The sequence below is a fragment of the Ahaetulla prasina genome, chromosome 2, assembly GCF_028640845.1.
Source record: "Ahaetulla prasina isolate Xishuangbanna chromosome 2, ASM2864084v1, whole genome shotgun sequence".
NCBI classification, from domain to species: domain Eukaryota; kingdom Metazoa; phylum Chordata; class Lepidosauria; order Squamata; family Colubridae; genus Ahaetulla; species Ahaetulla prasina.
Window position 1 is genome coordinate 132,355,442 of NC_080540.1, and position 13,075 is coordinate 132,368,516.

At 38.7% G+C, this 13,075-nt stretch overlaps 1 protein-coding gene across 4 annotated transcripts in view; it reads left to right on the forward strand.

Annotated features, from left to right (window-relative positions):
* EPN3 (epsin 3) overlaps nucleotides 1-13,075 on the forward strand; it is a 56,089-nt gene that overhangs the window by 21,910 nt on the left and 21,104 nt on the right. For all 4 annotated transcript variants that reach the window (XM_058165609.1, XM_058165607.1, XM_058165606.1 and 1 more), the window contains exon 3: nucleotides 994-1,112. In XM_058165609.1, the coding sequence (XP_058021592.1) occupies nucleotides 994-1,112 (119 nt within the window). The remainder of the gene's footprint in view (nucleotides 1-993; nucleotides 1,113-13,075) is intronic.

The window sequence follows — 13,075 nt, forward strand, 5'->3', positions numbered from 1 at the left end:
ATGGGGAAAGGGGATTAGAGTCCCTCAGCATTGTAACAAAGGCTGCTGTCTTTTATATGTGCCTCACAACATCACAAATATGACCCAAAGGAGTGGGGCTTGTGCTGTGACCCTATAACACTGCTGACAAAACCAGCAACACCCTGAAGATACCACTGTTTCGAATCTTAGTTCGGTACCAATGTACCTTTTTTTTTTGTTCCTCAAAAAACCAAACTCAAAGAAAATGTTGCTATAGAAACACAAGTGGATTGGAGTTTTCAAAATAAAATATAACTGCATAAAATTCCCACCATGAAGCATTTTTTTGTCTACCGCATGTGGGTTAGTCATAGTCTTTGACTGTTGGACATCACATGAAATTAAAACACAGAAGGTTGGTAGGCAGAAAATGGAAACAACCATCAGCACAGAAAGAGATTATTGTAAAAAACATTTTTAGGACAGGATGAAGGACTGCTTTTCTCTTGAGGGCAGCATTTCCTTGAAAAAAAAAATACAGATAATTCTTCCCTTCCTCTTGTGACCTTCCATCTTTCAATCCTCTGTCTCTCACTCTTCTTTCTCTTAGTCTTTTTCTCTCCATCTCTTTCTCCCTATTCAAGTGAGGCAGGATTCAGAGTGCTTATGATAGCTAGACAACTCAAGTGTCACTGGGAGTTGGGTGGCCTGTAAATTTAATAAATTGTTATTAATAATTAACAGATAGATTTATGTTTATGTAGTGTATATTGGAGGTGGTGACCCTTTGAGAGCTGTATGCAACAAAATTTCATTTTAATGTATTAGTTTATGAGTGCATAAAAGTGACAATAAAGTTATTCTATTCTAAAAAATATATATTCTTATAGGGTAGCTTTTGTAGATCACTAATGACTATGCAACCATTTTCTAAGAAAACACTATAGAAACAACTGGACTTTCTTTCAGAGCACATTTTGGATGGCTTTCATTCTACTTGCCCTACTAACTGGTTTTTGTCTTCGGTTTCAGCTTCTTCATCATCACCTCGGTTCAGCTCTGACCTGGAGCAGGCGAGGCCACAGACTACCGGTGAAGAGGAACTCCAGCTCCAGCTTGCCCTGGCAATGAGTCGAGAAGAAGCAGAAAAGGTAATGGCTTTTGTTCCAAACCAGCTTCCTTAGAGCCCTGGCAAATACGAAGGGAGAGCACCAAGCACACTCATTGCCACAAAGATTGAATGTGAGCTGGACCAAAAAGCCAAGCACAATAAAGTTGAAAATAGGAATAATGAGAAAGAATACAATGTCTTGCTTCATTCCCCAAGGAAGGTTTTGTTGGCTTGTTGGAACCAAACGCAGGTGCACTTTGATAAGGAAGCAACCTTATTTATTTATTTGTTTGTTAAATTTATTTGCCGCCTACTACTTCACCAAGGGGCTACTTCAGGCAGCTTACAAAAATAAAAAGTAATAAAATGAAAGGTGTGTAAACAGAACCAAAGTAAAATAATAGAACCATAAAATAAACAATACAAAAGAACACAACGAGAATATACCAATGTGGTGACCAACAGTGGTGGGTTTCAAATTTTTTTACTACTGGTTCTGTGGGTGTGGCTTGGTGGGTGTGGCATGGCTTGATGGGCGTGGTTTAATGGGCTTGGCAGGGGAAGGATACTGTAAAATCTCCATTTCCTCCCGATCAGCTGGGACTCGAGAGGCAGAGAACAGATGAGGGCAGGGCCAGTCAGAATTTTTACTACCGGTTCTCTGAACTACTCAAAATTTCCACTACCGGTTTTCCAGAACTGGTCAGAATCTCCTGAAACCCACCTCTGGTGACCAAAAAGATGGGCAGGTGGGAAGCAAGGAGGGGAGCTAGAATCTGTCATTAATTCAGCTGCCACCTCCAGTGTGGAACTCCCCCAACTGAGTCCCCAGGCCAACTGGAGGAACCATGCCTTCAGGCACTTGTGGAAAGATAGGAGGGTGGGGGCAGATCTTTCCTTAGAAAGTAAGATGTTCCAAAGAATGCGTGCTGCAGCAAAGAAATCTCTTCTTCTGGATCCCAATCATCAGAGATTTTTGACTGACAGGACCAGAAGCAGGCCTGTCTTCCACTGTATAAGAAGTTCCTTTCTTGTAAAAGGAAGTATTTTGTTGTGAGCCCTATTTACGTAGTAACAAAATAGGACCAATAAAGCCTTAGGCACAGGCAAGGTATCCCCTACTTGTTATCAATTAAAGCTTGTTCCATGTTCAGGTAGTCTTGACTTACCACCGTTTGCTTAGCACTGTTGAAAGTTATGACTTACCTAAAAAGGGGACTATAAAAAATGGAAGTTCCAATGGTCAGCCTCCCCACGGTCACATGATCACACTTTTGGCACTCGGTACATGGCTGAATTTACGGCTGTTTGCAGAGTCCCACAGTCATAAGACTGCAATTTTGCTCAAAACTTCTGGTTTTCAGTACAAATGCACCGCAGCAAACAATGGGTTTGCTTAATGACTATAATGTTCACTTGACTGCAGAGCTCACACTTACAACCACCCGGTTTGTTTAACAACTGCTGTAAAAATGTTTTTGTAAAATCACGTGACCAAGTCATTTTATGACCATTATGACTTATAATCATAATGGGCAGGTTCCATTATCATTGTTACTTGAGGACTACCTGTAACAGAATGTAGGATGCAGTTACAACAAGGTATTATAGAAGCTGTTATGCCTGATTTTAATTGTATTGATTTTAAGCTTTGAATTTTGTGTATTTGTTTATTTGGTTGCAGCTGCCATAAATGCTGATACAAGTAGAAAAGTGGTTGATAAATTTAATTAAATAACTACTGCAAAATACACGAGGAAGGCAAATTTAATTCCAATATTGGCACCTGGAAGATGTAGTAAGTGTTACACAGAACCATAGAATGTAACAATTTGAAAGGATCATATAAATCAACTCAGTGCTGAGTGCAGGACTATATTTGAAAACCTCCAGCAAGAGGAAGTCTACTGATGATCTAGATAGACTAATCCACTGCTTAGCCGTTCTTAATTCCCGGATTTTTTCTTAAGTCCAGTGAGCCAGATGCTGTTGCTTTGTTAAGCCCAGTGTCTTTCAGGTGTGGCCTTTGAGCATTTTGGGTAGGTAGTATGAGGACTGAAAGCAACCAGGGCTTGAGGACAGCTGAAAAGATTGTCTCAGATCCAGGGACATCTGGGTGGAATGTTTGTCAGAAAAGTCAAGCTGGTATCACTTGCATAGTTGAGTGTCCACCCTTTTTTTGCATGCATGTGGCACACATGAAAAAGGAATAAGGCTTTATCCCATGGGTGCTTGCCATCTTGTCTTTTTGACCCTGCCCCAGTATTTGGATCAACACTGAATGTGGGCAAGATAGATAGTTCTGGAATATCACTATCTGCAACGTTGCTGAATGTGGGTTTTGATTTTCTTAAGACTGTTTAAGGTAAGCAAAAGAATTCCAGATATCATCAAGGGGTATTAACAGTTTGTTGATTTAACTATCTTTTGTCTTGTATGTGACCACATGCAGAGTCACCTGGTAATAGTAGGTTACACTGTGCCTTAAATCAATAAGATAAACTTTTGTAGTGGCTGTATAATCTACCTCTCTTTTATTCTTTTATCGTGAATGTCCTCTAGCAATGTCTTTTAGAAAAATAAAGAACATATCAAGGTCTTCCTCATCCCACTTTTAAAAATGCAATTCCCTGAAGATAAGGCATAACAATAACTGTTCTGTGAGTAAAAGGGAAGACTGCAGAACATGCATTTCTTTCCTTCCTCCTCCTGCATTTCTAAAAATCATTTTCAGAAGAGGGAGGTTATAAAGAATTATTGGCTTTATTTTATAAGACTGTAGTGGAAACTTTGTTTAAAGAGCTCCTATTGTTATATCCTTATTTCCGGTAACTCCCCCTTTTCATTGAATATATGTCATAATCTCCAAAGTTTGATTGGCTCACACTCTGGAGGGATTTTGAAAGGGCCCAAGAATCGTCTTGTGATCTTGTGCACTCTGGATTATTGTCAGATTGTTTCACTGATGTCAGTAGGACTTTCTTGTGAGTGCACATATGTATAATTGTATTGCACATTACTATATATTAGATTTTCATAGTAGGCACTGAAATGAATTAAGATAAAATGGGACATTATTTAGTGTATTTTTTTTTCTTGTGTCCTTATGATGTGCAGGCAGGGGATTATGGGAGCTGAAGCTACCATATCTGGAATTAAGTAAATTTGGACAGCCTGAATTGGTAGGATTCTGTTGTTTGTGTTTTTAAAACACTGAACTAAAGTATGTCCAGAATTTATTTCTGGCAGCTATCAAGAAGAACCCTTGGATCTGATATCTTATAGGATTGAACATAGCTAAAACCAACAGTATGTATTGGCTACTAGCTTAAATTCCTTGTTATCCTTTAATGATGCAGGAATAGTTCCTTCTAGTCAGTTCTGGATATGTCATCTATAATGCAGCATGTAGGTCATGTGTAATTTCCTCACAAGCGATTTCCACTTGTGAAGCTAGGAAGATGCGGTTACTCACTAGTAGGAAAATGTGCTTTGTTTTTCAATGTTGAAGATGAACCAAGCATGTTACAATTCTTACTAAAGAACTTACTACAATCAAATGACAGGTAGCTTCAGCTCCCATAATCCCCTGCCTGCACATCATCAGGACACAAGGAACTTACACAAACTAACTTACTAAGCATAATATTTTCTCATTTGATTGACAGCACTTTCAGATCATGCCTCAGAGGAACTTGCACAGAGTGCATCAGCATCCTATTGGCTGTGCAAATGGTCTCCAACAGAAGTGCCTTTAGACTTAGAGAAATTGCATTTGACAGGGCTTTTTAACTTTTTTGAAAAGATTGCCAGAGCTGTAGCACGGTAATTGGCATCCCATGGCTTCCTATCAGCACATCTCCTGCTCTCTTTCCAGGCAGTTAAAATATTTGCTTAAGTATACAAACAAGGTCAATTCCAACTACCATTCTTGCCACCAATGGCACCAGTAACATTGAATAAGCAGGAAGACAGTCTCAGTCTCAAGATTTTGACTTGGGGCAATGTTCTCCCACCTAGAGGTTTACATACTTCTGAAAGCTAGAACTACTTTTGAAAGTAGTTCACAAGCTTATTTTTCTAAAAATTAACAGAATCCACTCTATGTCCTTGTATAACATGCTGATAAACCAGCGCAATCTTAGTCACTTGAGGAGATTATCATATAACCCTGACTGTTTACTCTAGATTTTTGTTTCAGGTGCCAAAATATTCAAGGCCAGCTTATGATCTCCTTGAATGAGGCTTGAAAGGTTGCTTATACAAACAAGTGTTGGATGTTGTTCTTAATGTAATATCAGTCCCGAGGTTTATCTGCATAGCAATACTGGTTGAATATGCATATAATTTAAATTTTGTCCATCTTTCAGGCTACTTAAGAGTAAAGTTCCTTCACTCTTAAGTAGTGTGCTAGTTCTTGGTTTTGGGGTGTGTGTGTGTGTGTGTGTGTTGCAGTGGTTCACTTTACTGGTTAGTGGTTGTGAGGCAGGAGAGATTGGCTTGATGGCTTTTCCTTTCTGGGTTGTTACAAGAGTCAGTTCTTTGCTCCTTGCTGTTTACCATTTACATTAAACCATCAGAAGAGGTATTTAACCCCAAATATTTGGGGTTAAGTATGTTCCCCAGGCCAGACAGGAAATACAGTTGGAATCCTGTCCAAGTGACTGGAGGCTTGAAGGCCTGGATGGGTGAAAACCAACTTAAATGGAATCCTAGTAATAAGAGTTGCTATTTGTCCATTTGAATTCTCTGCTTGCTACAATGGTGTCTCTTGATGGGATGTCCTTACTCCTGAAGAAGCAAGCCCATGATGTGTGGTTCTTCTAGACTGACTGCTTCTATTGCAGCAGCAGGTGGGGGCTTCTTTCTAGCCACGTTAATATCCAATTGAAATCCTACCTGAGTAGGAGGATTTTGCTATAGCGACCCATGCCTTCATTACCACCCGCTTAGACTACTGCAATATGCAATATGTGGAGCAACTTTTCAAGATTTTATGGAAGCTGCAGTTGGTTCAGAGCACAATTTGTGTGGTGAACATTCTCCAGAACAGAGCAATGCTGTAATGTGGTTGCCAATATAATTGCCAACTATTGACTTCTTGCCAATAGTGTAGGGCCATAGATGCAATTTAAAGTTGTGGTATTAACCTATAAAGTTTTACAGTTTTGTGACTAATTATCTGCAATTTCACATTCTCCTATTGGAATTTGCATGGTCAATCTACCTGGGAGAAACTATTAGTGGGGGCCCATTTTAGGAAGGTAAGGGGGTGGGGAGTCTCACTGTAGCTGCTTATTAGTTGCTACATTATTTTGGGGAAGGACCTTGTAGTGAACATTCATCTGGCTCCTATCCTAACATAGATCTTCCAGATACCATTTAGGCCTTACTTCAACTTGCTTTGTTTATAGTTAGTTTCGGTTTATTTTATTTTATTCTATTCTAATATTTGTATTAATTTGTGCACTATAGTTTTGTATATATTTTGTTTCTTATGTATATTATCTATAAACCATTAGTCCCTAGAGGTTAGCAGTCTATAAATATAAGAATTATAATATAGTTAGCTTGTAACCACTTAGAAGCCAGTTTGCATAGACAAATGAACTAGGAAAAATCAATGGCAAATCAAATCTGATTAAAGCTTATTAAAAAGTTAACAAAGAATTAATGTTTAAATTTGTGAGAGAAAAATTCTTAAGAATCTAGACATGATTCAAACTTTAAAAATGTTTTAAAGTTCAAATCATGTCTATGTTCTTAAACTTTGCTCATAGGAAAGTTTGTTCCTACAACAGCCTTATAACTCTTTATAGGATTCCTTTTCAGTTGTGAATTAGCTACGCTGAAGGAAACAGAGTCAAATGCTTCACAGGCAGCTTCCCAAAAGTTGAGTATGATAAGGAGAAATGAGGGGCCGCGGTGTGGCTCAGGCTGTAAGAAGCCTGTTATTAAACACAGCTGCCTGCAATTACTGCAGGTTCTAGTCCCACCAGGCCCAAGGTTGACTCAGCCTTCCATCCTTTATAAGGTAGGTAAAATGAGGACCCAGATTGTTGGGGGGGCAATAAGTTGACTTTGTATATAAATATACAAATAGAATGAGACTATTGCCTTACACAATGTAAGCCGCCCTGAGTCTTCGGAGAAGGGCGGGATATAAATGTTAAAAAAAAAAAAAAAGGAGGAAAATGGTTTTTTTTAAAAAAATCCAAAATGTGGTAAATTAGTAGTGAAGAATCTTTCAGGACATAATTGCAGCGAAGACCGTTCCAAAATGTTTTGGATGAAAGAGGTGTTGGAAATCATTTCGCTACATTGATTAGAAGAGTGATAGGCAGAATCCTATACAGGCAGAATCCCCTTCCACGTTTTGTTATGATGACCCATTTATAATTGCAAACTATCTCTGAAAATAATTCCTCAGACTGGTTATGCTGCATTCTAGGTCAAAGATGGGAACGTTGCAATTTGTCATTTGTGGCCCCCAAACGTAGGAGGAGCAATCTCTCTGGCTCATTAGACAAGTTCTGTTGGCTCTTTCCAAGTTCAGCGGCCTGGAATAATCCCTTAAATAGACAGCACTGTAATATTATTTCTTTCTTTCCGAGTGTAAGCTTCTGTCAAGAACAGATGTCAAGCCTTCATAAATCTTCAAACTTTAGTCAGATGACATGATAACGTTCTGTCCTGCTGGCTACATCTGGCAGAGACCTCCTCGAAAGTGGAGAGAATCCAGTCATTCTTGAGCAAAAAGAGAAATGCAGGATTTAAGGCTGACATTTTGCTGAAGCAGCTTTGTAATATGACGTTGTACATCCAGTGTAGCGAGCAACGTTTTAAAAACCCTCACAGTGACATCTTCTTTTTCTGGCCTCTCAGATGTCACTGCCTGAAACTGTTTCACTTTGCTGGATGTAGATTGATATTGCTGTGCCGAGAGAAACTGGCCATTTTGTGTAAGGCCAAGACAGGCATATGCATGAAGACATCAAATGTGCAATTGGCATCTCTCAACCATGCAATCACCAGAGTTTCCTAAGGCTTCTTCCCGCTCCATATGTTGTCAGGGCAAATTGTTGTAATTACAGTACATATTTATTTTCCTTTGGGGTGGGCAGCAGTCCCTATCTTATTTCTAAGATAGAAGTAGAGCTCCAGTCAGCCCAGATTAGAAGGTTAATTCCAAGGACTCCTCCCTTCATCACCGGTCATCACAGGAAAGAGAACTACTGGTAGAATATTTGAAATGGATATTATCCTTGCAGCTTAGGCTTTGAGAAATCCTTTACTTGCTATAATGTCCAGGAGCAAGGAATCTAAAGAAGAGCCTTCCTATGTATTTAAATAGGCCACAATTCATGTAATTACAAACTCTTAACTTTAATTACTGCAATATCTAGAAATTCAGACAAGGACTATATATGTATAGAATATTTTTTATGATTGTAGATGCATAATAGGGTAAAAAAAGAGAAGCAGGCCTAAAGATATGACCCCAGAGTATCTTTACTAGAGAACCAAACAACTTTTAGAGTTACAGGCAGTGGTGAAATCCACTAACCTTTGCTAGCTGTTTGGGAATGGGCATGCGCAGAGGGTAAAAAATGGGACATGATGATGTCCCGGTGGGTGGACGGAGCCTCCCACTGCCAGCGCTACCAGTTTGTGCGAGCTGAATAGATCCGGCTGGATTTCAGCGCTGTTTACAGGTTACAAAAGCTTTTTCTTCCTCTATCAATCTGGTAAACTTTGGAAATAAATATCAGAGATTACAATAATCAAATTCTCTATGCTATCTCTTGTTAATTGAAACTTATTGTCCATATTTGTGCTTTGATCTTTGGTTGTAATTAAGGTTTTTGTTTCCTTCTACTAACATCTAGAGGACATCATCCTTATCCTGATCCATCAAGCAATGTTCTTGTTTTAAGTCAGTCTTCTGAAGGAGGATGTCCTAGACCAGGGGTCTGCAAACTTGGCTCTTTTAAGACTTGTGGACTTTAACTCCCAGAGTTTCTCAGCCAGCTTTGCTGGCTGAGGGAATCCGGGACTTGAAGTCCACAAGTCTTAAAAGAGCCAAGTTTGCAGACCCCTGTCCTACACTGACTTAAAACAAGAAAACTATCTGGAGAGCATGGCTTTTTTTCATGTTAGGAGGAGGAGGAGGAGGCATCTCTATACTTATGGAAATCCAGAAGCAAAGAGATTCAAGGACTGACTAAAGCATAAAGTTATGTTGACAAGAACTAACCTTTCAACCTAGTAAAGACAGACAAACCTGCTCTTCAGCTGTGCATCAAAATAAGTAGGACATCAGGAGGTTTATTGAGCCCCAGCATAATCATGGCGATGTTGTCATATCCTTTCATTATTTTTAATTATTATGTCTAGAAAGCAGGTCAGAGGTGCCTAATACTGTTTATAGTCCTCTATTCTGCTGCACAGCAACTTGTTATCATCTGAGGGCATCTCAGACATGCTACATATTCTATTTTTCCCCTTCCAGCCCCTCCTCTCATTTTTCCTGAATACTGAATTTTGGAGATTCGCAAGTGAAACACTGTGGCATGGAGAAAAATCATGCCTATGTAACCGTCTCTCTCTTACAACATATTTTTAAGTATTTTAAACTAATCAGAATGAAATACTTGTATCATTGCAATATTCTAGAGTGACTCCAGAAATACAGACAGGTTATATATTTAGAGAACTTTTATTAGGACATGAAGTAAGTAGCTTGAGGTTTGTCATGTTTCTGTTGCTTATTGGGTTGAATTGTTTAAGGGTAAAGTAGCTCACTTAAATTATGAAGGAGCTTGCAATAAAGAGCAAAACAAGGCAGGATGCTTTGATGGTCTGGTTTTACAAGCAGCAGCTGGGCCCATAATATATAGTTTCCTGCACGGCTCAGGACATGCTCTATCATTAGCTTTGAACTTAGATTTCTTCCCAGCAAAGTAGGTACAGAAGCTATTATTTGAAATCGCTATGTTTATAGACCTGATAGATGGATTTGTCCAAAGGATCATTCCTCATTTAATAGCATTTTAAGTTTACATAATTTCTACTAAACACAGTAGCTGCTGATATTGTTCAGCTACATAGATGTCTGAAGACACATCATAGATCTTTGAGCAAACCACTCATGACTGAGTTAGGTTAGGTTGGGAGAGGAAAAAAAGAGGACAAGGAAGTTCTAGAGGCATTTTCTGTGGCTGAGTTCACATACTGAGTTTGTGGAACAAGTAATTGTGACCTGCTTTACACACTATACTGATTTACAAACTATAGTGGGTCAATATACACGTGCTAAAAAAAATCCAAACAAGTCACATTGGACATTGGCTGTCAACCCAGATTAACCATTATATCAGAGTGATTGTTTTGTGAATTTATTCTATTCATTCATTTATTCATTCAAATTTATAGTTTCATTTCCTTCCTAACAATAATACTGTATTATATCTGATTTGTGTACTATTAAAGTCTTCCCATCCTCTGATATATTTTTCATAATTCTCAAAGTTGCCCAAACTTGATCTAAATTTCAGCACGTAATAAAGTGTTCTAATCTCAAAAAGAGACAGGAAAAATGTATGTATAGCAGAGTGACTAGCAACAAAATAGAACTAAACTTCATTTCTAAAGAACTATGTAGATGATTAATTTTTGCTGTCTCTGCCTAAATATTGTACAAAATTTGAATTGAGCCTTGTCAGAATTTGTACTGCATTCAGGAACTTATAATGAAAAAATAGTACCTCAAATAAATACCAACCTTATCAATGAGTCAATTGCTATAACAGAGGAAATGTTATGCACAATCTCACTTAGCTTCTCATCCCAACTCAGGCTTTAGATATTTTCATCTTCATTTACTCTGAAGTGAAAAAAAATGATTTAATACAGATGCAACAGCCATTTCAGTTGGCCAGTCTTGCTATTTTAGGTGGTGAATAATAAAAGCGGAATCCATGTTTGTTCATGAATAAACATGCTGCCATTTTTTAAAAAAAAGAAGAAACTCTGCTCTTTTCCCACAACTAAAAGAAAAATACATTAAGGTTGTAAAGAAGAAAGAAAACAATTGTGCGCTGTATAAGGATTACAGTGTTCAAGTTCATCAAGTTCCTAGAAACATTGTCAACAATTAAACAATACATTATGGAACACACTCTTCTAGGAATATTTAATAGAGAAGATTCTGACACAATTTGACACTATTTGACACAATTGAAGAAAGCAGATAATTGGAAAATTGGGGAATATCTGACGTAGGGAAGAAACTCACATTTGAAGTCAGCGAGATCTTTCTACCGGTATTTGCCTTAATAATAGTACATGAACTTTAGTTCAGCAGGTCCTTCCTTCCTTCCTTCCTTCCTTCCTTCCTTCCTTCCTTCCTTCCTTCCTTCCTTCCTTCCTTCCTTCCTTCCTTCCTTCCTTCCTTTCCTTTCCTTTCCTTTCCTTTCCTTTCCTTTCCTTTCTTTATTACTTTATAAGTAACTCAGGGTAGCAAACATACACGATCCTTCCTCCTCCTCCTATTTTCCCCACCATAACAACCCTGTGAGGTAGATTGGACTGAGACAGAGTGATTGGCCCAAAGTCACCCAGCAGATCCCAGTTCAATGCTGGGATATAGAGCATTGAATATTCACTGTTATAGAGTTTCCAGCTTGAGCAGGAGTTGGACTAGAAGACCTCCAAGGTTGCTTCCAACTCTGTTATTCTACCAAATCGTGATTTGCAAGCAACTGGCTATATTCATACAACTCTAGGTAGTGGCTGTTGCTGAGTGTGGGCAATAGAGGGACCTGTGGCCTAAGCCAGATTCAAATATTCCTAATAAGGCAGAGTTCTACAAGTAAGATTTTAATCAATTTCCTGCTGTTGGGTAGTCTGGCAATGACAAATTCTAGTGGTCTTTAGCAACACGATAGCATTGTGTCTTTTCTGAGGATCAGTTAATGGAGTGGCTGGCATTACGCTGTATATTGGTCACACATTCCACTTTGGCCATCAATTAATGGCATGGTTTTGTATAGTTTTCTTATAGCCTCAGTTGGAAGACACAGAGAGCTACATGTCAAGGAGGCTAGCAGGCAACATAATAGAGCAGGGGCTGTCAAATTCATGGCCTGCGGGCTAGATGCATCATGCGCTGGGCCCGCCCATGCCCAGTTTAGTGAAGGAGAAAAAAGTCACGATACATCATGTGACGATGCGAGTTTCACACCCCTGTTAATAAAGGGAAAAGGAGACAGGAATGATTTGTGCAGTAGTGGGAAGCCAGACAGATGAATCTCATTACTGTGCTGAAAACAAAGATGTTGATTTTAGCTTGTAACTGTTGAAGACATAAAAGTACCAAATATGTAGCCCTTGGATAAATATTCCCATTTGTGTCCCAACTTAATGCAACTGAAGTGTGTTCTATGTGGACTAACCTGGTATTACCTTCAGCTAATTGCCTGAGAAAGAATAAAGCTACATTGGGTCAAAAATCTTGGCAGTTTGACATGGTTTACTAAATCCTGGTTTAAAATAGTTTGTTATATCAGGTACATAAGGCTAAGTCATAAATAATAGTTTCTGAAGTAGAAAGGCTGATGCAAACATCATGCTAAGCCAAAGCCAAACATTTTTCTTTAGCAGGATGCAAGAATTGGGCAGCCTTTTGTGAATTAAACATTTACATGAATGCTAGCAATTAGCAATAATTCTTCAGAAAATAAGGTTAATGGTGGTGTGTGACAATACTGTTTCTTTGGAATGAATGGGGACAATCTGTGTTCGTTCTTTTATGGCAACAGCATGGTGATGCCTTATCTGAAGTTAAGTGCAAAGCAGATTGTGCCTTCTAGTGCCAAAATCTGTTTGCTTGCTGTTTGCCCTTGTTACAGGCAACTGAGTTTTAGAACAACATTTGATGAACTTCAAGTTTGAGAAAGGACAGTGAGGTCACAGCAGCCAGCAAAGAAAGCTCTCATGTTA